Consider the following 27,901-nt stretch of genomic DNA (forward strand, 5'->3'; position numbering starts at 1 on the left):
TGGAGAAACAGGCAATAGTATCGGCTTGGAAGCTGATCAAGTACTGCTTTACAAGTACATTTTTAACCACCGGAAAAATCAATTTTAGAGTATGCAAGATTCTTAAAATAAGAATATTTTGACCACTTCACCCTGTGGTCAGACAGTTATGTTTGAGTATATGCAGGAGGAACTGAAGCTGGCCCGGACTGACTAGTTTGTTTGTATTATTATGTGACTTTGGTTTAGTTCGGATTCACCAAAACGCACAATTTTAGGCCAAACTTGCTAACAGATGTAGGCAGCGGTAGACCACAAAACATGTGATCTGCAAGCTAAATGTACTGGTTTTGTCAATAGAGTCTGGTGGTTTTGACAAAAGCATAGATTTTTATAAGCATTTAATTCTGATCTATCCCTTTAAGTCATCTTACTATCTGATTGTTTTAACTGACATGTAATCATGATTACCTTCTTTTTTGTTGGCCCCTTTTTTTAAATGGACTGCTATGTTTCCTATCTTGTTGAACATCACAGTGTTCTCACATCCATTTTGGTTACACCACTCCTTTTTGAGCTTCTGCTTGTTCCAATTTTCTCCCACATGGTTCTGTTCTTGCCTCAAGTGTCACATTAAAAAACAGCGATAGAATTACCTAAATAACTACTCAATTAAAACGTTTGATACCTCCATTTAACAGTATTAGCGGTGGAATTAAACATTTAAACACTCTACAGTACGTGTTATGATCTGTGGGTGTGAAATGACCTTTCCTCTGATACTTTACGGATTAATTCCCATGTTTTCTAATATGTACTTGCATGGTAATTTAGTTTTTGGCACGCTAAGGTTGGAAGTGTCAGTGCGAAACATGCTTCTTAAACAAGATGATTGTAATTTGCACCAGATGAACAGTTTGTGTGCATCTGTGTGCATCCGCCCCATCTGTGTTTTAACTTTCTTTATATATATTTTGTCCATTCAGCATGGGTGTGTTTGTTGTGTGTCTTGGGAGCCGATCCTTCTCCCAGCTGCCAGAGTTTAGTCCAGATTGACCACAGAAAGAGAGAAAAAGAGGGAAGCAGCATCCAGCAGATCCAGCAGGATAAAAGTATTGATCAAGCAGCAGAGAATTGGATAGTTGAGAGTCCATCGTGCTCAATTACACCCGGCCAGATGCTGACCTTGTGCCATTCATAATGCCGGCATAACCAGCCAAGGTTTTCTCACAAACAGACGATTAGGGTCAGTTATGCACCGTGGGAAAAAAATAAAAGAAGAAGAATAGGTTTGGTAGATGATGACGGCAGCTGGCGTCATCCTCTTACCTGGCTGGGAGCATATTGTCTCCGCCGCAGAACAAGCCGATTACTGGAAACATTTGCTCTGAGAATGTGTCGGTTATGAGATGAAAGTGAGGGGATTTCCAAGTATTTTCTGTTCAGGAATACTTTCTGGACATAAATTAAAAGTGCGAAAACTACTAGCTTTTGAAGGATAATTACAATTCATCACAAAATCTTATTGGTAATAATCGATGAGTCATTTTCCAAGCAAAAATGTACATTTTTGGTTGGTTCAGATGCTCCATTTTGAGAATTTACTACTTTTCTGCATATCTATATGTAGAGGCATGTCTACATGGTGACAAAAAGTGATTGCAATTTTTCCTATCGGACTGTAAACATGTTTATTTCTGCTGTAAAGTTGGTAATTTTAACATTGTGTTCTATTGGGATTGACTTGATTTTGGAGCCAGCCTCAAGTGGCCATCCGAGGAACTGCAGTTTCTAGCACTAAAAAAAATCCTAGATACGCTCTATGACAGTATATTAATAAACTTTAGATTAAAGACTTTACACAGGAAGCGTTTAGGCCACCAAGTCTTTGTTTCATTCTTTACTTGTGATTTACATACACAACCACAAAGCTACTTTACAAAGATGTCCTACTGCATCCAGGCTCATTTTCCCCTACACCAGCATGATTTTCTGACTACTATGTATATAGTGTATAAGCAAGAAGGTCAAAGTTCAAAGCACAATGTTATGCATTAAATATTGATTGGTAGTATGTCGTAGTAAGTCCCAATTGTATGCATACTGCATGCAACTCTATGTACTTTGTAAGGGCAGCTGCACAAACATGATGTGATTTGGAACGCAGCTGCTACATTCCCATTCATTAGTTACTCCTGCAACTCTCTGCAGAGAGGGATAATTACCAACTTCTTCAGCCTTGAGTCTTGAGATATTTAAGCATTTCCATACAATGACAACGACAAAAATAAGACCAATAAAGTGGAACTATCCAGCTTTGTGTTTAACTTCGTGACGATGCGGTTTTGATGTTCTCTCATGGTTTTCAAAAGTGTTTCATCAAAGCTCAGAGGAGCATTTTATTCTTCAACTCAAGTGGAAAGACGGAAATCTCCCAAGCTGAAGTTATGAGGTTACAAGCTTGTGTGTGTGTGTGTGTGTGTGTGTGTGTGTGTGTGTGTGTGTGTGTGTTGTTGTGGCTGAAGTCTGCTGCCATCAAACAGATGGGGCTCCTTTTTCATCTCAACCAGAGGAGACGCAGCCAGACACTCCTCTCCCATCTCTCTCTGCTTTCCTTTCCCACACCTTTTCTTTCTTTCTCTCTCTTTTTCTCTCTGTCTATGAGGTCCTCCTCTACTCTTGTGGGAATCTACCCATAATGCACTGTGAGGAAATTGCCCCATAATGAATACAGCACTTCTAAATTGGAGTACAGCCGCAGGCAGGGACCAGACCGGCCGCTGAAATATTCACAAAGCTTTATTAACGCTGTTATTCCTGGCAGATGCACTGCGCGTACTAACAGTTGGCGATAATCATGCAGTGCCACTGGGTTGTACAGTTTATGGCAAATTATTAGGACTGTCGATGTAATCTTCTCTTAGTTTGCATTTAAATCTGCTTCATAGGCATCGCAGCAAGCGTGGACACATAAATTCACGCTATATTACTCAGAGATGGCAGATGAAAGCTGCTAGATTGTTTATTTTTTTCAATGCAAATGCCACAAATTCAAACCTAGTGACGTTGAAATGTGTTAGGCAGCATGTATATTTAGGGATTATTTCTCTTTTCATGCCGTGGGTGTCAGGTGATTGACAGGAAGCGGAGCGTAATCACAAAGGACGTCAGCAGTCTGTGACAACTTCTGTCTCCGACCACGTCTCCTCTGTGCCGCGCCTCGTTCATCCAATCAAAGAGCCCGAAACAATCCCTTTGTCCAATAAGAAGGACAAAACTAAATGGAGGTTTTGTTCTGACTGTGTGGATTATTACAAGCAAAACTGACGGGTAAGCTTGAGGGGACCCTGGACAGTTGTGTAATGTTGCATAATGTTACTGCAACTGTGTAATCACTCTGGAAATGTGATAAGTAGAGTAAAAGATAAAAAACAAAAAAAACAAGTGTGACTTTGTGATTGTAATCTGAATTTAAAGCTGCTATAAACAGTGTTTTTATATTAGGTGATGATCTCATTTTAGGATTATTATCAGGCAGTTACCTTCACCTTTACTGAGATTTTTTAGCATCTTTCAGCTTGTTGTTTTGGTTTGGTGGCCTGCAATCTTCCTGTTGGTTCACTTTTCAAAAACTCATCAGGCAGCTGTTTAAAGCAAGAATGAAAGCGAATTTTGAAGCAAAAATTTTAAATGTTGCATTAAAGAAAATGCAGATTAGGGAAGTTTCCATTAACTGGTTTAGAACGAATAAACAAAGCTGCAGTAACGTACTTTGGTCAGAAGATGGCAGTGTAATGTATCTCTGTGGGCTAATTCCTCAGTAAACAGGAGAAGAAGAAGAGAAAAACAACATAAAAAGAGCTAGTCATAAAAAGAGCTAATCGGAGAGAAAAGAGAAGTCCTTAAGGAATTAGATTCAACTGGACAACTTAGAAATTTTCTTTCATGTCAGAGGAAACAGCTGATCAGTCATATGAGTAATATGTTTGCTACATCAGAACTAATTCGGAGAAAGAGTTTCCATCAACCGCATTAACTATTTTTCGACAAAAAGCACCTCAAGCGAGCGTAAAAACGGTCACTGTCTCTGTTCATTTTTTCTCTCTCCGCCCTTAAAACTGCCTGTAAAGCCTGTAAGATTTTTCTTTATATTCGTTATAAAAAATAAAACCTGTCCGTCAGAAGTCTCTGTTGGCTGCGTGTCAGCGGTTTGTTGTAACATGAATTCTCTGATAAAATAATCTTCTCTCTCGCACATCTTCCTCTCAGTACAATATCTGTTTGACCCACTTCCTAAAATCCTGAGTGGAGCAGAATATGGATAAAGATGCTTTACATCTCCCTCCGTCTTCTCTTCTTCTGCGTGTTATCACTTCCTGTGTTGCTTTCTGTTTTGTTACTTTGGGCTTAAAGTTCCACACCTTTGCCACCATTTAGCGCCAATCTTCAGCTATTGAGGTTACATCACTCTACATCGGTGCATGAGTGAAGCGGCGGTGAAGGACTACGCTGCCGCTGAACTGGGTCGTGGGTAACACGTTGCTATGGCAACTGCTATTTGCCGGCCCTGGGGCCAAGAACTGCTTTTTCGCTTACACTTTCTCTCGCTCTGTTCTTCTCTCTCTTCTCTCTGCCTCCTTCTCTCGTCTTTCCTCTTCCCTTTGTTGCTCTTGCTCGCTCTCTATCGATCTGCAGCTTAGTCTTTCCTCTCCATTCACCTCTGCTTTCCTTTTTTTTCCCTCCCTCTCTCTCTCTCTCATACTCCTCGCTCATCCTTTCCTTTTGTCTTTGGATGTGGAACATGCAAAGAGCAATCGTTTATCTGTCTATCTGACTCCGCTGCAAATTGAAATCCTAATTCAAGCAAGGGGACGTTTTCTCGTTGTCCTGCAGGCCGCAGCGGAGGAAGAACAAGCTTTAACAGCAGGGGGTGTTAATCCTTAATTGCAGCTCTTGTCTGTCAAATTATTTTCTGTTCGGTCGCGTCACAAAATGAGCAGAAATTCCAATTTATTGCATGTCGGCGAGCCGGTTTCACAGGCGGCCCGTCCCACAGAGCGGTGCATCGTCCTTGGTCTGAGATTGTTGAGATGATATATGATACAGCATCCTAACGGGAGCGTAACATATTGTCGAAGCGATTAACTCCAGCTGGCTCGCTGTAAGTACAGCGTGGGCACGCAGCCATATTTCATAGAGAGAGCAGAGAAGAAGACAAGCGGGGCAAAAGGCAGAGAGCAGAGGTAGCGAGATGCAGCGAGGTATAAAACGAGAGCGATGGGCCGGCCTCGGTGTGTCACCTAAATTCTACCCTAATGAATAGTCCATTGATTTCCATTAGGGCCGGCTGCAGCTGACCACTCCGGCCTGTCTGTTTCCCATTAGCGCACTTTAAAACTGAGGCTGACAAACAGTCGTAGCCACAGGCGCACCGGATGAGGAGGCCGCTCGGTGTTTAAAAGAAACCTGTGAATTCATCCGTGAAGCCGCATGGGGCCAGGGAGAAGGTAGAGTTAACAGCAGGAGTTATATGAGCCTTAAATACCAGGGAGTTTCTTCTTAAAACAAATTAGCTAAATCTGCTCTTTCCCCCACCTTTAAGAGTCTGTGAATATCAAGATAATGTCTTGATTTGCATTTTTAAAAAGCAGGATTACCTCATCTCACTGGCAGATTTTAAATAAAGGAGACAGGAAGACTAACACGCTGAATTACCTGTTGAGATTGACCTTTCCTAGAGGATGGGGTGTCGGTGCGGAGCCTCCAGGTCGTCACTGTATCGACCAGCGAGTCCACCGTGCCCCCCTCCCCCCCTCGAGACCTGCCCTGTTTCTGGGCTCAGGATTTTTTCGAGCCATCTAGCCTTATCAGCTCCACCTCTCCATCAGCCCGCTTCCTTCATTAACATTAATAGGATTTGGATCTATTATGCAACGGGCCTCCGCTTTGGTTACGCAACACACAGTCTTCAGTAGCGGCAGCAGCAGCAGCAGCACACTTCGGAGGGGAGCAGTTGCATCTTAGATTTATAGCTCTGATTTTTCATTCACTCAGACATTGAGTGGAGAGGTTTTCAATATGTGTCGGCACATGACCCCACACTGAGGTCAGGAGAGAGTCCCAACAGAGGGGAACCACCACGAAACAGTTTTCTATATTAAGACTGATAAAAAAAAAGTAATATCAGTAGAAACAAAGTTAAATGCAGACTAAAATAGTTTTTTAAGTTAAGTTTATCCACATTGTTGATAATCACAAGATAAAAAAATCACCATTAGATCATAAAATCTGAACTGTAAATGAGTTGGATTTACTAAAATAACCCTAAACTCTCTTTACAGAACAGGCCCATGCTGCTCTGTAGTATGTTAGCATGCATATATTTGCTAATTAGCATTAAAACCAAGCAGCAACATTCAGGTGTGAAATGAAGCCGATGCCAAATTATCTAAAATCTGCATTCTTTCTAATGGTCAGCAGGAGGCGACTACACTGGTTTCTAAAAGACGTCTATGAGACGTAAAAATGAACCTACTTTTCACTTGATCTCAATGTAAATGAGTTGAGCATGATTTTCATTGTGTTAATTTAGACTAAAACAATTTAATAATGTAGTAATCTATTTAGTAAAATAAACACTGCTTTATGATGGGACCCTTTCACAGTGTGTTTCTAGCTATTGAAAGTTAATAGGAGAACTTTGGACACCTAAATAAGTCTTGGTCAGTGTTCTGTTAAAATTAACTCTAAGGAGTCGGCTGTTCTGCGCTCTTTCATCTAAATATGGTCACTTTTGGTTCTGAGATTGCGTCCCGCCAAAATGCCAACCTTTTCAAATGGTTGTCCAAAAAATAAACTGGTGATGTCACCACTCCTTTTTATACAGTCTATGCACTGAACACAATGCGCCGCTGAGGTTGTTCCAGATCAACTGGAGGAGAAAGGATTTGTGTGCATGATCGATCAGTGCAGAGTCAAGGTACGAAAAGCTTCAACAGCAATATTAAATAGTGCATTCTGCTCCATTTTGCTATGCTTCACCACCAACTTTCCAACCAATAAGAAATGATACTGCAAGTATATTTTCCGCTTACATTTATGCACAGTGAAAGCAAACTAGACTAAATACAAACCAAACCAAAAGTTTCAATTTCACTCTGATTCAGACTACAATTCTGATCTGATTCGGACTTAGTGAAATTTCATTCTGGACCGAAGTGGTGAGCCAACCAACTCAGCAGGGCTGAAATCCATCTGCTCTTCTAAAACCCATCAGTAACAGCTTGTACCACTACCTGGCTGGTTCGGTGCAGGTTTGACACAAATGTAACACGGTCAGTCACATATTCAACAAATAGAGACGTTTAGATTCAACAAACTCCCGAACATGAAACAATGATGCTTCACAGTTGCCAATTGGAGCAGGTTGTCATGGAAACAGCAAAGTGGCACACACAAGACAGTTCATTTTGTCTCTTTTTTTTTTTTTTTTTTTCCTCTTTCCCAGAGTAACTTCCTGCTTTGCCGGAGGAGCTATTTTTAACGGGTGTTATATAAGATGCGACTCTTGTGCTCAATACAATGTGTTATATTGCCTTCTTTTATTCCTCTTCATCCTCCTGACTGTGATGGGAGCAGAAAGCACCGTGCTTCCCCGTACCCGTTATCCCGAGTGAGTTATGAGCTTCACGCGCTGCCACCGTTAATGGAAAACAAATTTACTAATTTATCATCATCATTTTGTAGAAACTGCTCGCGCACAAGGGATAATTGTCCATCATCTATCATCATTTTGCAGTTGTGAAAAATGAGAAAATGCTGCAGAAAGATATTTAAAAAAAAAAAAAAACCCACACAGGCAGGTTATGCAGGAAAATTTTTGTTTCTCATGCCATCAAATGCACTTCTCTGATGCCCTAGAAAATGGCTTTTATTTTGAAATTATTTATTTAGGTCATGAGTTACTCATTCATGAGAAAGAAAAAAATACTTTTGAAATGTTTCTTTAAAGACAAAAGGGAGATGGGGCCGTTTTTTTTTTTTTTTTGGAGCAGTGTAGGATGTGAGCATGTAGCGCAGCTTGCATGTAATATTCAGCGCTCCCAGCTGAGCTCAAAGGGAACGCACACAAACGGTGGAAGATGCTATGATTAGCCGCCCAACATGCCTGACAGGGAGAGATGCTGTTCCTCTTCTTGTGAAGCTCTTGCAGCACATGCATGCTTGATTCAGCTCCTACAGCGCGAGCAGCTTTCTGCTCATGTAATAGCTAAACAGCGGCGGACAAAAGGCCGTCGAGTGTTGCAGCGAGTGTCATCACTGAGCCTCTTTATGATGCAGCAGTCTGCACGGTTTAAAGAATACTTTTCCACTTTTAAATCTGACAGAATGAAGCATCTTCAAGCGAATTATCCGACAGCTAACGCCAAAGGAAAGTTTTATACTAGTGCATTAATCCTGCTCTCTGTCTCCCCCTGCAGGATGCTTCGAGTGCTGCATCAAGTGTCTGGGCGGCGTGCCCTACGCCTCGCTGGTGGCCACCATCCTCTGCTTCTCGGGCGTGGCTCTGTTCTGCGGCTGCGGCCACGTGGCGCTGAGCGGCACCCTGACCATGCTGGAGAACCACTTCTCCACGGTCACCACGGACCACGCCACCCTCGCCATGGTGTAAGTCCTCGGTGTGGCTGTCAGCACGCCACCCAAAGTCTTTAAGCAAAATAACATAATGGAATAAGGGGCTCCGCTAACAGGCTTCACACTAAGTCTGATGAATCATTGATGAGCTCTTGGCAACATGAATGGTTCCAGTAGAAAGGCATCAAACAACAGTAAATATACAGGTACTTCTACTATAAATCTGTCAATGAGAGCCACCCACATTATCTGACATGATTCTGAATACCAAAAAAGGAGTCCCCTAGCTCCAGGGAGTGAGCATTTACAGAAAACCCTTTGTCACCTGAAAAAGTACATTTAGCAAGACACAGTTCAAGCTACTGTAAGTTTTTCTGGATAAAAAATTGGAGATTATCATGTTAAAGCAAAGCTACGTATGAACACAAGTGGTGATGATGGAATAAAAAGCGAGAAAATACATGTTGAGTTTGGCAGGAAAACAATATTATATCTATGATATCAACAGAAGTCATGATGTGAGATTTTGGAGATCTTAATATGGCAAAAATGTTTTTGAAAGCTATGTCTTTACTTTGCCGTTACACACTTAAGCAGGACACACACTGTATGATTTGAGCCCGTTACTGACCCATTTATTGAGCCAAAAAATTATTGTTGCTTGATTAGCATGTTAGCATTGTTATTATGAGCAACTTGGACCATTAGGAAAACATTTACTACATATCGTGCGAAGTCCATTAATTTTACCATAGATAATAGATATAATTTGGCTTCTTTTTGCAACCAGTGGAGTCGCCCCCTGCTGGCCATTAGAAAGAATGCAGATTAAAGGCACTTCTGCAATGGCTTCACTTTTATATCCCTCTTTAGTTAATTACACATTAACCCTTATATGCAGTAAAACACTAAGTGTGTTGAAATGAGCACTTGATCTTCTTTTTAATTCATGTGAAAAAATATGACAATTTTTTTACCGTAACCACAAAATACGGCTGCTAATAAAATACTTGGTTGTCGTTTTTGAACATCAGTTTTGAGTGATATTAATTATTATTATTATTATGTCTTTCTGCTTGTCCAGGATTCAGATCTTTCAGTACATCATCTACGGCATCGCCTCCTTCTTCTTCGTCTACGCCATCATCCTGCTGGCTGAGGGCTTCTACACCACCAGCGCCATCAAGAAGGAGCTGCAGAGCGACTTCAAGACCACCGTGTGCGGACGCTGCATCACTGCCTTCGTATGTCGAACACGCCCACTCACACACACACACACACACACACACACACACACACACACACACACACAAGCATCTGCTGCAGAATCATCACTCCCACTGACCCAGATACACTCCACATGAAAACCTCCAAATGAGATTTAATTACTTTGATGTGTATTTTATCATGTTCTCGCTTTAGTGTGTACGGCTTATAAAAATTAACACAATTCATAATGCATTACAAGGCAGGCAAGGACAACGGCCATTGTGAAAGTGTTGCAGAGGCACAAACACACCTCTACTACAAAATTAAACACACACACACACACACATAAGGAAGACAGATGTATGCAAACACTTGTGCAAACACACACAAACACTTGAGCCCTTGAGGGTAACTCTGGCACAGTTTGTCCTTTCTAGCCTGATTACTCTAATTGCTGCAGATGTCCAGTATGATTAGTTTAAACCCGGCTCTGAATGTGTGCGTGGAGGTCTTTAAAGAATAATATTAACCTATTTTAACTTTTAGGGGGTGAAAAAATAACAAAATACAACCTTTCTTTTCCTCAGTTCATGTTCCTGACCTACATCCTCGCTCTGGCCTTCCTCGCCATCTTCGGCTTCACGGCGATACCCGTGTTCCTCTTCTTCAACATGTGGAATACCTGCGCTGCCATGAGGTCTCCTGACTCCAACATCACCGCGCCCGACTCCATCTGTGTGGACGTCAGGCAGTACGGTGAGTTGTCCCGCCTTAGCATGTTCCGGCAAATGTGTCATTAACTTTCTCTGTGCACCATGTTTCCTCAGTCCTGTCTCGTCTACTAGTTTCAACAAGATCTCAAACCTAAAAGGCAGAATAGGTCGTTCATCAATGATATCCATAACGACCCATATGAGCTTTCCATGACCAGAGCGCACAAATCATTATACATACACATATGGTTCGTGGTTGTACTAAAAAAGCTGTAGGTTCGTTGAATTTAGGCTACAAAAACCACTGATCTAGGTTTAGTGTAGGGGTGCACCGATTGCAATTTTCTGGCCGATCAACAATCACCGATTTTTAAAAAGCCTAAATAAAATATTGAAATGAAAATAAAAAGCAACAATTTACAGGACAAACTAACAAAAGAACTGCAGCCATAAATAAAGTGTCCTGAGTTTATGGTTTCGTTATAGTACAACAAGAACAAATGCCTAAATGGAGCAGCTTTGTGGCTATTCAAATGTTACAATAAATAGCAAATAGACCTTTGCGGAGGTAGATAAGATCGGTTTGACGTAAAAGAATCGGCCAATCGCTGATCCCACAAAATTAAGGAAATCTGTGCACCCCTAGTTAAGTGCAAAAAAAGCAAATAAATGTACATATAGTACCGCTCAAAAGTTTGGGGTCACTTAGAAAAGTCCTTATTTTTGAAAGAAAAATGTAAAATTAAAATAACATTAAATTGGTCAGACATACAGTCTAGACATTATTAATGTGGTAAATGACTATTAAAACTGGAAACAGCTGATTTTCTCATGAAATATCTATTATATATTGTCCTGTGTTCCAGTGGCACATTGTGTTAATCCACGTTTACAGTGTTGAAAGGCTGATTGATCATTAAAACACCTGAGCATCATGTTAGCACAGCTGAAACTCTTTCGTGCTGATTTGAGGAGCAACACAATGATCCTTCCTCAGGCTGGTTGAGTATCTAAAGGTGAAGTTGGAGATTTGTACAGGTTAAAATTATTATTTCTACCCTTGTCAATGTCTTTACTATAATTTCGATTCATTTTGGGTTTTTTGTGTGTGTTTTTTCCCCTCTTTTTATAGTCATTGTGAGTCTCTTTGTGTTTCTTTGCTGCTGTTTCATGTTTTTTGTGTCTCCATTTTGCATCTCTTTGTCGTCAGTTTGTGTCGGGTGACATTTTTGAGTGACATTTTGTAGGTAAATGCCACAGGGGCCCAGTGTGTCTGTCCATGAGCTGCTGCTTATTTACATTTAGTCTCTCTGCTTCTAATACGACTGGTTTTTCTGGTATAAATCCAGAAAACTATCATCCAGGTTGCATTTCTTCTGCTGTCACCATTAATTGAATCAGGAGCAGAAATCACGAGCTGTTTCTGAAACACTGGTGCAGCATTAAAGGCTGGATTTCCCCCTTCAGCACTATTATTATTATAATCTAATAAAAACTACAAACTTGTATTATGAAGACTGGCAGCCCCGAGCTGTGTTTCTCCGCTCATCCTCCAGTCATCGAGGCCAGCCTGTCCTTTATAGTTTTCCTGCTCTCTTTCTGAACACCTGATCTAATTAAGGGTGACACCTTTTCATTGCAGTTAATTGGATCAGGTGTGCAGGAGCAGAACTTGTAGGACAGGTGGGCCTTGAGAAGTTTGACTATAAAAATACATTTTTGCCTCTCAGTGTCCTCCTTCTCCTCACATTTTTACTTGTTTAGTTGTGACACATCATCAGTTAATATATATGTGTCATTATCAGGTGAATTTAGGTGATTTTCACATCTCAAATTGTGTCATTTGACTCATTATTTGACTCCTGAAGTGCTAAAATTATTTAACACTAGCTGCTTTTAAAAACTGGCTGCCAAAACATAATTATAGAAGCAATCCCCCCCGGTATTTTGATTTGGAGCTGAAGTAAAAAGGATCGGATTGCACGCTGTGTTACATGTCTTCAAAGTTTAAGAGAAATTCCCCTGATCAAGGCGAGTGAGCTCAAAACACGCCGGCTAGCCTCGCCAATAAAACCTTTCAACTGCACATAAGAGAACATCCTGGTGCTTCTCTCTCACACATATATCCCCCCAGGCTTTACCTGCAGCAAAATATAGAAACATGTCTCAAAATAATCCGCTTTCCATCCATATACGATAAACATTACATATCCAGGTTCTGCTTTAAATGTCATTTTCTATACAGGAAGAGGTCAAAAAACACATTTAGATTATTGAGAGCCTGATTGGATCTCTATGAAAATCCACCTCCCCGGAGTATTACAGCACAGTACGTTCTCCTATGATTGCTTATCTGGTTATCTGTTTGGTGGCCTAATGTACAGTATGTGACCCACATTTGAAGGACAGCTGGCACGCTTACAAAGTAGGATGAGGATCACATATGCTTCATTGGCAGTCGTACTGTACTGCACTGTATGAAATATTAACCCCAATTACTGGCAGTCATCAAATTATTATCAGAGAGAGAGGTTTTGATCTGGTTTTATCACATTTATAATGATAATGGAAAAAGGGGAAAAGTCAAAAATGTTTTTCAGCCGTTCCATCAACTATTTAAAAGGAAGAATAAGGCTGTTTATAACCGTCAGTGTTGTTTTCAATGGCAGCAGACACTCATTCAAGTCAACTCATGAGCATAAAGTGCAGTTTTTTATACTTTTAACTGGCCATTCTGGCCATTTCTTACATTCTTTTAATGTAACACTCAATACATGTTGTATTAGTAGCTGACTTTTTTTGTTTTTAGCAACATAAATGCTTGTATAATTTTGTAAGTTTTTTATAAGTTTGTCCAGAAGTTTAATGTTCCACCTGGTCAGCACAATGTTTTTCTGTCCCAAAATACTGTACTGTTCCTTAAAACGACATGATGTAGAGGAAATGAGAAGAGCGTTTGGGCCAAATGGTGGAATTACAATGTAAATTGACGCCATGGAGCCCAAATAGACTCTCATAGTGCTTATTGGGAAAGAGACCTCTGAGACCTCACAGAATGACTCAGAATTAGATTTTTTTTTTAGTCCCATAACGATTGGAAAGTCCAAAAGAGTTGCACAATAAATATATTTTTATTCCTGTTCAAGTTAGCAGCTATATCAGAAGTTAGTCTGCTTGGCTGGCATTAGTCTGTGGGCCCAGAGATGCTGAATATCCGGATTATTTATACATGGAAATTGACTGAATGCACTTCTGAGCAATATTCATAGGAATTATTAGGGCCACATGTCCAAAGGTGACAGCTCACTGTCCAGTTGTTTCTTGTATCATCACATTATTTGTGGTTTCCCAAATAAAGTACTCGATTTCAGGTTCATCCCTGCAACATGGCTGGTGCCAGTTGTGCTTTATATTTGGAATTAGTAACAAAAATAAACATGTTAATTTCAACATTATAATTGATGATATATTAGGTATTTTATTCCCATTCACGTTAGCAGACCGCTAAAACTAGAAGTTTTCCGGCTCGGCTTGCAGAAGTTTCTAGTGCGTTTGCTTTTTGGACCCAGAGATGCAGGAATATCCGGATAATTTATACATGGAAGTTGACCTAATGCGCCACTTTCATAGGAATGAATGGGGCCACGCATCCAACACTCATTTTATTTGTCCATAACGGAGATAGCTCACCGTGAATTTGTTTCTTGTATCTGTGTGTTTTCATCACATTATTTGTGGTTTCCTGCATAATGTACTCAATTTCAGGTACATCCCATTTCAAATTAATAACAGAAATGAACATGTCCAACCTTCTTTTTATTCATCCATAACCGTCAAGTCGTTTCTTGTATCTGTTTCCATAATATTGCACTTGATTCCGGGCACATCCCTAAAAAGTGACCTTTAGAAATGGCCCTGCCAGTTTCTCCTTGACAAGGTTTTGCCTACTTTTAAAGCATTATTTAGACTCCTTCCCTATATATATTGAGAGTATGATAATTGTAAAATATGTTTTATTGCTAACAAATTCTACATATTCTAGTCTCTAGTTATGATCGTGATCTTAAAATCCAACTTCCAGTCTGTTTCATGGAGCGAGCCCTTTACAGTAAAGAAGTAAATCGGAATAATGACCCACATTTTTTCCAGTAGGAGCGGCTCAGGGGACGGCATCAGCCCTGTTTCCTTTAATCTTTATCCCAGCCTGATTCATAATGCCTTCAATCACACAGTCTCGGGGGAGGAAAAAGCTTCTTGTCTCAGTCCTGTGACGTTTCATCTCTCTGATCCTGCAGGTATTATTCCCTGGAACGCCACTCCGGGCAAAGCTTGTGGATCCACACTGGGAGACATCTGTAACACCAACGAGGTGAGAGGACGCCGACCTGACCTTTTCATTTCCTGTTTTATCTTCCCTCCGTCTAACTCTCTGCTTCCTCCACAGTTCTACCTGTCCTACCACCTCTACATTGTTGCGTTCGCCGGCGCCGGAGCCACCGTCATCGCATTGGTAAGCCGCTCATGATCCCACTGATAATGTGCCTCTCAAAATATGCACGTTGCCATGGCGTTGCTTATCTGTTGCCTTAGCAACCCCGCCTCTCACACGTTTTGTCAGTGTGTCATCCGATGGGTTGAAATCCAGCCCTGCAGCCTGCCTCTGCTGCGTAGACGGGTCAGTGTTTTACTCCAGCGTGGAGGCGGACTGCTTTGTTTTATGTCCAGGGAAATGAAGGAGATGCTAAAAAAAAAGTAATAAGCAGATGTTGGATCATCTGAAAGCCCTCTCTCTCTGCTGTGAGGCTTCCAGCTAACTTATTTAACAGTTAGGAAGAGATACAGAGCAGCATTATAAGGCATCCGAGCAAAAGAGAGCCAGGAGTGCCATTAAATTAACCTTTAGTTTGAGATAATTTCCTACATTTGTTCTAAATAGAGCTGGGCGATATGGCCAAAATCTTCTATACCGATATAAATAATTTTATATCTCATATATATCACGATAAAAAATGTTTTCTGGTTATTCAGTTCATAAATTGCCTTATTTTTGTCTTTTGTAATTTTTCGAAATAACAAAAATCTTGCATTAACACAATTCGGCCGCTGGTTTTTGACATTAGACAATAAATTATAGAAAATTATATACGGCAAGCATTTCATATAGTTTTTTGTCATTTTTGTCTCCATTCTAAAACTATTTAGCTACATTTCAATGCAGGTTTTCAACTCAAGAAACGATTACCACTAATGAGTCAAAAAACACCTGGAATCATACTGCATACTGAGCAGGTTTTGGAGTTTTAATTATACTTGTGGATAGTAGGAAAACAGCTTCAAAAAGTGTTATATTTTCCCCAAAATATGAATTTGATAGTTATTTTTAAGTTCCTGGACTATTTCTTGGTTTGTTTCACTACTATAGAGCTGGTGGTGGTAAAATAGAAAAATGTCAAGCATGTCTGAGTATATTTTGTCTGAACATAACTCAAAACCTGCTTAAAATTAATGCGTAGTACCAGTCCTCTACTGCAAATTATTTTCTTTTTTTTAAGGGTAGTTTGGGTATGGTGGTATGAGAGGCAGTCAGTGTTTTTAGCTTCAGTAGATGATGGTCGACATGGCCCCAGTTTGGAGAAGCAGACAGGAAAAGTTCTCCAGAACAAAACAAAACCAACCCTTTTAAAAATCAAACTTAAGAGACATGTTGGTCTTCCTTCAGATCCACTACCTGATGATTCTGGGGGCCAACTGGGCCTACCTGAAGAGCGCCGTCTCCACGCACGAGTACCAGGACATCAAGACCAAGGACGACCAGGATCTGGAGGCTGAGGCGCGCTCCAAGGAGGGCCAGAACTCCTCCTCCTACTCATAAGGACAAGCGATCCTCTCCCACCACCTCCACCACCTCCACCCATCTCCTCTCCACACCTCCGACCCCCCACCCTGCTACCCCCGGCGCCCACCCCTCCCTCCGTTAAAACAAACCACCTCGGTCATGTTTGATAGTCCCCCATCCTCCTGATTCTCCATCCTCTTCCCTTCCACGATGTTTATTCAGAGTTGTGGGCTCACACCAGAAGGGAAGAGAATAGAGGATCGGGAGAAGCGGCAGGCCCAGACGGAGGCGGATGCTTCGGAACGGGAGAGCTCGCCCGCCCGCCGGGTTCGAGCTCAGGTACGTTACATCGGTTCAGAAGCGTCTCCTCCCCCGTGCTTTTTGGGCGGCGGCTCGTGAACGTGGCCCGGCTGTGATGGCCTCGCGCCCTGAGCCAGCACAGCCTCTCGACACACACGCTCCTAAAAAAAAAAAAAAAAACATTGTTCACTGTCTGCTTCAGCCACAGGGAAGCCAGGCAGCGACCACCTTCCTCCGTTTTTTGGTGTTTTATATGCATATATATATGAATATGAATATATTGTGCGAATGTGTACGAATGTTGTTGTTTTTTTTAATACTCTCTGAAAAGTATGCCAGGTACTATTACGACCTTTCTTCTTTATGGTTTTTGCGCTCATTAGGTTTTTTCTCCTTTACTTTCTTCTCCATTTTAGACTTTTTATTGCTAATGCTCGATACGTTGTTGCACTATTGCGAAACAAAAAAAAAATGGAGGATGAGAATCCCTTAAAAAAACACGAAGCACCCCAGCCCCCCCTCTCTCATAGAAAACACCTAAAAAGACTCAAATCATGTGGTATCTCAAGGATTTTTTGTGCATTTACATGATCAGAGTTTATTTACTGCCAAGGTATTAACCGTTTATTTAGGACCAGAGGTGTAGCAGACTTTTACTGAACGAATAGTTTGGGGAAATACGCTTATTTACTTTCTTGTCAGGGGTTTAATTAGAATCTTGAGACTAAAGTTACGGTGCTTCTGAGTTGGGAAGTTTTTCCGACCCTGCAAAAAACACTTCAGAGCGTTTTAACAGCACATTCACTGCCCAAAACTACTAAATATCACTTTACCTGACTTCTTATCAGGGTTATTTGCTAATAAATAACTCTACGTTGGCATTCATTGTAAAAATTAAATGTGAGCACCACATTGCAGTATGTGAATTGATAAAAATTCTTTGTATTTTTCTGTCAGGATGGGAGACAAATCAGCTACTGAGTGCACCTTTTAACACCACGAACGACAAGAACGCTGCATTTTCTTAGCACTGACTCATAGAACTTGAAAGTTATAAAGTTCTTATTGCAACTGTGGTGAAAACCAGGAAAATGTGGGTACTGAAAGTTGAAAACCAGGATGTTTCAATGTTTTACAGATATTTGTCGGTTTGGAAAACTTTGAAGTCTTGTCATCGTAGGCTTACCATAGTGCCTCTCTGAACACCGAGGTTTATTTTGAAAAGCCACTGTGCATGCAACAAGTAAAACTTGACACACAGGTGTCCAAACCCAAAGATATTTAGTTTAATATTATATGAAATAGAGAAAAGCAGGAAATCTCAATATATGAGAGAATGGCAATCATTTCTGCTAATTGCTAGTTGCAGCTTTATTGTGAAAAAAAGAGTAATGCAACAATTCCTAACATCCAAGAGGAAAACTGACAACAAGTATGTGCTGTAATCAAGCTTGAACTCTAGCAAGTCGAAAACCAGTATGTTTCGATATTTTACAGATATTTTTCGGAAAATATCGTAACGGAGACGAATACGTTTTTATATTGTAGACTATCATAACCACCACGTGACATCACAACTTGTGTTTTACAGATTAATAAGCTTTGTAGGCTGATTTTTTCCCTGCTTGCATTAGCTTTTTTCCCGTATTTACGGTACAAACTCGGAAGGTGAAGGTGGGATAAATCTGCTCGTCTCACTCTTTCTAAGAAAGCAAACAAGCGTGTTTCCCTCTACTATTGTTGCTACACTCATCACCAGCGGCAGCAGAAATCAAAGATAAATCTATCCGGGTCTTTTCACACAAAAAAGACACACACCTCAGGTATCAAACCAAATCGGATTTTAACCAGTTGTGTTCTTTCCAAAGCTTTACCATCGAAACACTTCTCCTTACCAGATTGGTTCGCTGTCCTGTGTGCATTTACATAAAAAAAAAAACGGTTCTTTCTTTCTAAAACTCCTCCTTTTGTGAATGAAGTCCACCTGTAAATAGCCGAACCACCCTAAAAAGATCTCGACTTACACCTCAAAACAATGACAACACAATCAGTGTTTTGCCATGCTCTTCTATTATTATTTTTTTTCCACAGATATATGTAAATGTACCCTTTGAGATATGTGTTTAGCACTCAAATACTAGTTCTGCATTTGATATAATAATTGTAATGTAACATCTTTAAATGATATGTCGTGAGAGGGATACAGTGCAGTTATGATATGATACGATGGATTGAGGTGCTTGTGACGTATACATTTTAAAATGTGAATAAAAAAAATATGGAAATTGATTTTTAATGTTTTATCAGTTTTAGGCAGCTGAGTTCTTCTTGTGATTCAGTAATATTAATTTTATGGAGCTTCTTTGTGCTTTTTTTTCTCTCTTTTTTTCTTTTCTTCTCTCCGCCAAACAAGTGACTCATCAACATGTGAGTTGAGGAAAAAAAAGTCACTTTTTTTTTCTTGTTTTTTTATTTTTATTTTCATGCCTCTCACATATGAGCCACAGAGACTGTTTTGGATGTTTACACTCTGAATAAAACAAGTCAGGAATTTTCATACATTAATTTTATAATCAGATATTGTTTAATAATCATGAACTATATTCTATATCGATCACCACTGGTTACCCTAATAAGAAAAAAAAAGATTAAAAAATCTTTGGAAAAAAAAAAAATCGAAGACAAATATTTGATGAGATGAAGCATGTCAGTATCGTCCATGTGTGCAGCTGTCTATTCTGTATAAAAAAGGACTATATTGCCATGTGTGTTATGTTTGATAAATATACGTGCTTTGCCACCAGGTTGATGTAAAGGCAAACTTCAATTTCCTATAAGACGATGCGTGTCAGGGTGTTGTTGTTTCCTCGTTATTTGCATGAAGGAGACATGACTGTGTCTTTGCAGTTTTTCAGGTGATGTGTAGTCAAATGTACTGACAACTATGGTAGGCGGTGTTTGCCCCCCTCCTCCACACCCCCCTCCCTCTACACCCACTCTTTTCTAAAGAAAACTCCATTGTACTTTGATGGCATTGTAGTCCCTGTAGGTGTTTCATTATGGTTTTATTTTTTAAGTTGGAAATAGTTCTATGACTCCTATATAGTGATGATTTTTGTAACCTTCTCTAGTAAAACCGATATTTTTTATTATCGTGACACCGCTGTCGCCTGTCTCGTTCTTGTGTGTCTCAAGTCATTTGGATTCTTGTTAAACACATTTTAAAGGCAAATTTGGGTATTTTCTAATCTTATTCAAGTGTTTTAGTGCCTCTGTGATCTACTTAAACATTGCTTTACCTGACTTCTCATCAGGGTTAATGCTAATAAATAACTCCACGTGGGCAGCAATTAATGGTTACAACTTCATTTCATTGTACATACAACACTGAAATGCATCTATGTGAATTGATAGAAATTCTTAGGATTTTTCTCTCAGGATGGGAGACAATTCAGCTACTGAGTACAACACTTTTAACACCACCGACAACAAGAACGCAGCACCGACTCGCAGAACTTTAAAATAAATTATACGTCCTAAAACATTAAGTACAATGATTTATTTTAACTGTGGTGAAACCAGGATAATGTGGGAACTGAAAGTTGAAAACTGGGATGTTTCGGTATTTTACAGACATTTGTCAGTTTGGGAAAATTAGCTTGAAAGGGGGACAAACCGGAAAAGTCTTTACATTTAGGCTTACCATAGTGCCTCTGTGAACCCAGAGGTTTATTTTGAAAAGCCACTATGCATGCAACAAGTAAAACTTGAAACACGAGTGTAGTTTAATATGATATAAAATAGAGAAAAGCAGGAAATATCAATATATGAGAGAATGACAATCATTTCTGCCAATTGCTTCATCAACTTATGGTTGCAGCTTTATTGTGAAAAAATTGTGCAGCATGCAAGAGGAAAACTGACACAAAATTCCATCACTGGTTCTAACAAAACGCTGGATTTTCAAATCACTTTGGAAAAACTATTAAATCTAGTTGGTCTTGTGCTTAACTGTACAAAATATGCACCAAAGTACTCAATCTTATTAATTTACTTACCACAAAGACAGTTTTCTACCTCTACTTACATATATGCTGTATGTCTGTGAACAACAAGGTTTATTTTGAAAAGCCACTGTGCATGCAACAAGTAAAACTTGACACACAGGTGTCTTTAAATATTTTTGTCAGTCCAAAATCCAAAGATATTTAGTTTAATATTATAAAAAAAAATAGAGAAAAGCAGGAAATCTTAATATTTGAGAGAATGGCAATCATTTCTGCCAATTGAAATCAACTTATGGTTGCAGCTTTATTGTGAAAAAACAACAACAGAGAAACACAGCAGTTCCTCACATGCAAGTAATTTTCTTCTTAATGCATCAGTCGGCATATAGAGTAGTTGGCAGATGTTTTTTATAGTAACACTAGTAAATAATAAAGAAAAAATCCTACCTTTCCATGGCTGACGTGTGTGTGCTGTAATCAAGCATGAACCCCCACAACAGGTGAAGCTAATTGACCTAATTGCCTCCTTTGTCACACACACACACACACACACACACACACACACACACACACACACACACACAGGTGATTTCACTTCTGTTGGCTGATTAGCTCTCTGCTCACAAGTGTGTTTGCAGGCTGCATTTGATTTGACTTTTATCTTCATTCACCCATCATTTTTGTTGGAAATCAAACATAATTTATATTCAAAATATGATTTCATGAGCCCACATTATTCACAGAAAAGCTCTGTCACGATTTAATGCTGGGTTTCAACACCACTGTGTCTCTGTAGCACACAAATTACACTTGAAATGGAGATAACAGCTCACCAATGTTCCTGTGAAGTCTGAATTTATGGTGCATTGGCGCCCTCTTGTGGACACACAGCATAGTGCACTTAATTTAGAGAAAAAAAGTGAATTACACACACAAGACAGGTTTTTTTTTTGCTGGCTGCTGTTTTATTGCCATTGTAAAAACAGGTGGGAGTCATTTCTAAAAGAAGGCATTGCTAATGCAGATTTTCCACAGTGTAATTACATCTGAGTCTTACACAGGTTTCAGATTTCATGCTGAGAGGAGTAATGATCAATAAATACAGGAAAATAATAACTAACCACAACTACAAGTAGCTTCTTTTCTTTCTTATGCTACCTATACATCAGAAGACTTTGAAAAGATTTGGAAAGACTCCTGGAAAACTCTAGGCTCACACCTGCTCATATCTAAAGACAACTGTTGAGAGTTTTTAGTCCCAGCCTAGTCTCAGACTGAGATTCTACAAAGACTGTGAATCTTGCAGGATCACTATTTACAAGACTACAACTAGATTTCCTTTAGCATTTTTTACCTACCATGCAATTTTTGTGTGTGCAGTGGTTTGTGTTGAAAAAAAAACAACAAAAAGAAGAGGAGAAGATGCCACAAAATGCCCCTCACAAAGCTGAAAAGGGGTTTCTGTTTTTCTGACATGAAAAGTTGACTATTTTACAGTAAAATAGATATAAGGAAGAATAAAGGAAAGGAAACTGTAGAAAAGAATTCATGATATACATTTATGTCCTATTTAATTATTTGTTTAATTGAATAATTATACTTATCAGCTCTATCAACTTTCATTTAGTTAATCACACATTCATCATCAATTATTTATTACTTATTTATGTATACATTTATTTATACATTTTAACTGGGTCTGCTTACTGTTCTTTTTACTAAGAAACAGCGCCCCCAAAATCCCGCTTGTGGCCATAAATATATTACATCTCTATATTTGTATTTAGGATTGAGTTTTCTGACATTATTGTGATGTTACTTTTTCCTGTCGAAGTGGTTTTACTGCCGGTCTGGACCCGCTCATCTATTGGTTGTTGATTGTGTTACGTCACTGCGACTTGCGATAATATCAAACACGTTTGATATGATCGCAAACCCAAGATTAGGAAAAGACTGATAAGAAACAGCGCCGATTACTACCTTACACTTAACGATCGGGATGACGGGAGCGCGCTGTGACTCCAGTAAGACTCCTAGATTTACTAAAGACTTTCAGTTTTTAGTCTGGGACTGTGAAAATCGTTTGGTGTAAGCCCAGCCTTAGAGAGACACTAAATTCCATCACTGGTTCTAACAAAACGCTGGATTTTTAAATAATTTTTTAAATTATAAAAAAAAACCCCTATTAATTCTAGTTGATCTGGTGCTTTAACTGTATAAAATATGCACCAAATTACTCAATCTTATTAATTTACTTACCATAAAGACAGTGTTTTCTACCTATATGTCAAGAGGAGTTATAGATGGAAACAATAGTGATATAAATATCTTTAACAGCAATTTAAATATTGAAAACTTTGTTGTTATCTGATGGCAGTTTGTGGAACTAAATCACATTTTATCTGCATCTAGAGGCAGACAACAATCTCAGGACTTCTCTTTTTGTGGTGCAACACTTGTAGCCACAGCTCCATCAGAGGAAGTCTTTTTAAAAGCTTTTGCAGTTTGTATTTAGAGAACTTTTTGTACAGAGAAAAGCAGGAAATCCCCGTATTTGAGACGCTCAGAAACCAACTAAATTACTCCTGAAGGACCTTTAAATGCAGCTATCAGCAACTACATCTGTAAAACATGCATCAGAAATATCCATTAACTGTCCATCAGTGTTTTGTACACGTTAATAATCCTAAACCTTAAAAAAGGCCTGAGTGACATGTAGGAAATCAAATAGATCACAATATTTTTGAGATTTTTATAAATAATCATCAGCAATACAAGGTTAAAAGATGGGTATTTCAAGCAAAAACAGTTTTTTTCACCAACTATTCGTCGATTCTTTGAAGATCGGGGACATGAAAAATAAACAGGATGTTTAATGAAATGTTATTTAAAAAATAAACAGCTTACAGGAGCGATGAGACATAATGTACGAACACATAAAGATCTTTTTTGGAGACTTTGTAAAATAAATCCATAATTTAAATGAATAGCTTAGGTCACAATTATTCATGTTTTCATGTACGACATCTTGTGTTGAGTCTGTTGACCAATCAGAGGCTACGTTTCTGACTGGGTGGCGTCATGGTAAGTGGGTCAGTAAGTTTGGCTAACAGGCTAATTTTCAAGCATTTTCATCTTCTCACAACGCTGTAGCAAACCTCAACACTGCCCTCGTGTGGACAAGAGCTGAACTGAACACGCCACACAGACATTAGTCACATAAAACTATTAGATTTAGTCACTTAATTCCTATTTACGGAAGAGGATGAGGGCCACACAGGAAAATATTATTTGAGTTCTGACTTTTTTCTCAGAATTTTCACTTTAAAGTCAGAATTCTGAGAATAAAGTCAGAAGTCTGACTTTTTTCTCAGAATTTTCACTCTAAAGTCAGAATTCTGATGTTTTTCTCAGAATTATGACTTTTTTCTCAGAATTTTCACTTTAAAGTCAGAATTCTGAGAATAATGTCAGAATTCTGACTTTTTTCTCAGAATTTTCACTTTAAAGTCAGAATTCTGAATTTTTTCTCAGAATTTTCACTTTAAAGTCAGAACTCTGAGAATAACGTCAGAATTCTGACTTTTTTCTCAGAATTTTTACTTTAAAGTCAGAATTCTGACGTTTTTCTCAGAATTTTCACTTTAAAGTCAGAATTCTGAGAATAACGTCAGAATTCTGACTTTTTTCTCAGAATTTTCACTTTAAAGTCAGAATTCTGACGTTTTTCTCAGAATTTTCACTTTCGGAACTCAAATATTTTTTTCTTGTGTGGCCCTCATCCTCTTCCATACCTATAACTGTGTCATATTGATAAAATGACTAACTATGTGACTTTGCAAATGCTGAATATTGGCACAAAATATTCAGCTTAGATCTGAAAAATATTTGCTTACAAAAACAGATTATGGTCATTAAGAGTTTATCTGAGTCCATCACACCGGGTCCTCTTCCTGCAGGGTCTCGATGCTCAGCAGCAGGTGGGCTCTTGGGGACTCTTCTTCTTCTGCAGGTCCACCGTGTTGGTGTGGATCAGGTGATCTGCTCTGTCGTCCAACGCCAGAATGCGGCGCACCGCCTCCTCGAAGGCCGCCGCTACATTTATAGCATCCTTGGCGCTCGTTTCAAAGTACGGGTGGTTGCCGTTGTCGCGGCACCACTGGCGAGCGTCCTCCCCCGACACCTGCCGCTCGGGGACGTCCAGTTTGTTGCCGAGCACCACGAAGGGGAAGTTATCGGGGTCCTTGACGTCGGCGTAGTAAGTGAACTCCTTCTTCCAGTTGGACAGGTTCCTGAAGCTCTGGCCGTCCTCCACGCTGAAGGTCAGCAGGCAGCAGTCGGAGCCGCGGTAGAACGGCGTGCGGAGGCTGCGGAATCGCTCCTGACCCGCCGTGTCCCAGATCTGCAGGGTGACGTGGTGGCCGTCCACCTCCAACTCCTTGTTGAGGAACTCCACGCCGATGGTGTGGAAGAGGTGCGAGTCGAACTTGTTGGTGACGTAGCGGTTCATGAGCGAAGACTTGCCGACGCCGCCGTCGCCCACTAGGATCACCTTCAGGAGGGCCGCCTTGGACATCATGGCTGCAGGGAGACAAACAGGACTCAGGACTCAACACGGGACGTTTGGAGACGCCAGCAGCAGAAAGAAGAGGTTCAACCTGAGGAGAACAAAAACAACTCGACTTAGGAAGCAAAGAGCAAAAGTAAAAATCTGCTTCTGCTTCTTCTTATAGAGTCACACTCTGCAGATGTGTCCAAAAATGCATCATTTATTACCTTGATTAACATTTTTTTTTTTTTTTCAAACTTTTTTTATTGGGTTTTGCAGATGAGTACAACAGTATTAAAACATACAAAGAATAAATTTGTCATTTTTTTCTTATAGAAAAAACAAACAACAAAAAACAAGAGTGATCCTGGAAGTATTGCTGCATACCCGAACAACCCACAGAACCAGAACAGCCACAAAAAACAAAAACAAAAAATAAATAAAATAAAAACAAACACAGGCACATCAGTCAGGTAATACTAAACTGTAATTGAAATAGCAACAGACATCCTAAATCAGAGTAGTGGCACCCTCAACACACCAGAAGCAACACATCCACCCCTCTAAGTTGCCTCTGTCATGTCAGTCAGGGGTAAGTGGGAGATCTGTCGTCTTAACAACTTGTAGGAATGGGCCCCATAGTTTCCCAAATTTACTGGAGCAGCCAGATAAAGATAGTCTAATTTTCTCCAACTTACCTTGATTAACATTTTAATAGGGGTAGGCACCGATTCCCTTAATTTTGCAGGATCGGCAATCGGCCGATTCTTTTACGTCAAACCGATCTTATCTACCTCCGCAAAGGTCTATTTGCTATTTATTTTAACATTTGAATAGCCACAAAGCTGCTGCATTTGGGCATATGGTTGTAGTTCTTTTGTTAGTTTGTCCTGTAAATTGTTGCTATTTATTTTAAGTTAAATATTTTATTAACTACCTCAGACATTGTGATTTCCTTTATTTGTTAGAGAAAAAAGCTGCTGTGTTATTGTTTTTCAATAAAATAAGATTCAAACATTGAAGGTGTATGCTGTGAGTTATAAAAAAATCGGAATCAGCAGGTCAGGCTTTTTAAAAATCGGTGATCGGCCAGAAAATTGCAGGTGCACCCCTACATTTTAATTAATCGGCTAGTAAATGTACCAAAAATAATATTTGAATAATAAATAATAAGAATACATTTAATCATTATTTAATAATGAAGGCATTAATTACCAATCAAATTGGACTTAACAGTCTATTTTGTTCTAATTTGTTTCTTTATTTTTTAATTAAGGTCCCTTTAATTACTTTTTTTGGTAATTTTGTGTCTTTTTTCAATCATTTTGTGTCTCTTTTTGGTCATTTTGTGTCTTTTTTAAGTAATCTTATGTCTTTTTTTGGTCATTTTGATACTGCCTCCAGCGGCCCCCAGGTAATTTGAGTTTGAGACCCCTGCTTTAAATTCTTAAAAGATTAACCAGAATAGTTTAAATAGACAATCTGACTGCCTGCGAACGTGACAGTACGACATAATAATAACTTGGGTTGATTTTTACCTTTGGCCTCACAGATAAAGTTGAGATAAGAACAAACTGTTTTCTTATCAGCTTTCACTTTTTAACACAGTGCCTGCGAGGTCATAAAACTGTTTACATGTTTCCACACACACACACACACACACACACACACACACAGTAAGAACAGATTAAAGTCAGTCAACTAGATAATCATATTAAAACAGCCACAGCCCACTCATTAAACTACACAACTGATGAACCTCCTACAGTGTGTGTCAAGTTATGAAATAATCTGTCCTTCACATCACATGGACGCTGATCACAAGGCCAGTGAGTGGTCCACCAGTGACTCAACAACAGGAAAAAATGGCTAAACTGTTTTATCAGCCCATTTTGTCAACAATGTGACAGAATTTAGCTCCACAGATCACCAAGAGGCCGAAGGAGTCACCCACACAGCGGCTCAGCAGCAAAGAGGAGCGACTAATGAGGGTTTATTAAGCTCAAATTTAATCACATACCACACACTCGCATGCTTAACATACCAGTTTAAGCTGAATGGCAATCATTCCACCCACATACCAGAACAAATCTGTGAGATGAAGGTGGGGAAATCTCAGCAAGAGCAGGGCGGAGCTTTGTGACATTAAGATCACCTCATCCGTCAGTTAAGATGGAGCGCCGATTAATCTCGCCACAGTGGACTGCAGCTGTGTTCCCATTAAAGTAGATGCTAATTTTTTTAAATGTCGCATTAAAGAAAATCGTAATTAGGAACTAAGCTGCATAAATGTACATTGGTCAGCAGATGGCAGTGTAATGTATCGCTGCAGGCTAATCAGTCAGTAAACTAGAGAATAAAGAAGAAGAAAAACTACAAGAATTTTGCGAAAAATATAAAACAACCCTCAAGCTAGCATAAAAACTTGTATGCACATTTTCTAAAAGTTTTATCTAATTTTGGTGTTCGGGCATGGTACTTTTTAAACAGAAATAAAACCCATTTATTATTTTTCCGCATATCTGCAACTGTGGTCAGTTCAGGACTGCTCTGAGCACCAGTGTTGCTGTTTACACCACTGGCAGTGAAGCTTTGGACCGCTAGGAGTAGAAGGTTTCAGGTTAGGGGACTATTATAATAATGTAATAATAATAATTTGGTCAGGTTTACAGTC

The 27,901-nt window shown here is 39.5% G+C and overlaps 2 protein-coding genes across 2 annotated transcripts in view; one reads left to right on the forward strand and one right to left on the reverse strand.

The window, feature by feature from the left end:
- The window catches only part of gpm6ba (glycoprotein M6Ba), a 30,879-nt gene extending 13,449 nt beyond the window's left edge, over nt 1–17,430 (forward strand). Inside the window, exons 2-7 of the mRNA XM_059327974.1 lie at nt 8,460–8,646; nt 9,698–9,857; nt 10,410–10,578; nt 14,831–14,904; nt 14,980–15,045; nt 16,255–17,430. Coding sequence (XP_059183957.1) covers nt 8,460–8,646; nt 9,698–9,857; nt 10,410–10,578; nt 14,831–14,904; nt 14,980–15,045; nt 16,255–16,407 — 809 coding nt within the window. The 3' untranslated portion in view covers nt 16,408–17,430. The remainder of the gene's footprint in view (nt 1–8,459; nt 8,647–9,697; nt 9,858–10,409; nt 10,579–14,830; nt 14,905–14,979; nt 15,046–16,254) is intronic.
- A 6,918-nt stretch (nt 17,431–24,348) lies between these two features.
- On the reverse strand, nt 24,349–25,315 carry LOC131962941 (ras-related protein Rab-9A-like). The gene has a single exon (XM_059328056.1). It carries the CDS (start codon nt 25,255–25,257, stop codon nt 24,649–24,651), a length of 609 nt encoding a protein of 202 aa, XP_059184039.1. The 5' UTR covers nt 25,258–25,315; the 3' UTR covers nt 24,349–24,648.
- Between the last annotated feature and the right edge of the window lie 2,586 nt (nt 25,316–27,901).

The sequence above is a fragment of the Centropristis striata genome, chromosome 24, assembly GCF_030273125.1.
Source record: "Centropristis striata isolate RG_2023a ecotype Rhode Island chromosome 24, C.striata_1.0, whole genome shotgun sequence".
NCBI lineage: Eukaryota > Metazoa > Chordata > Actinopteri > Perciformes > Serranidae > Centropristis > Centropristis striata.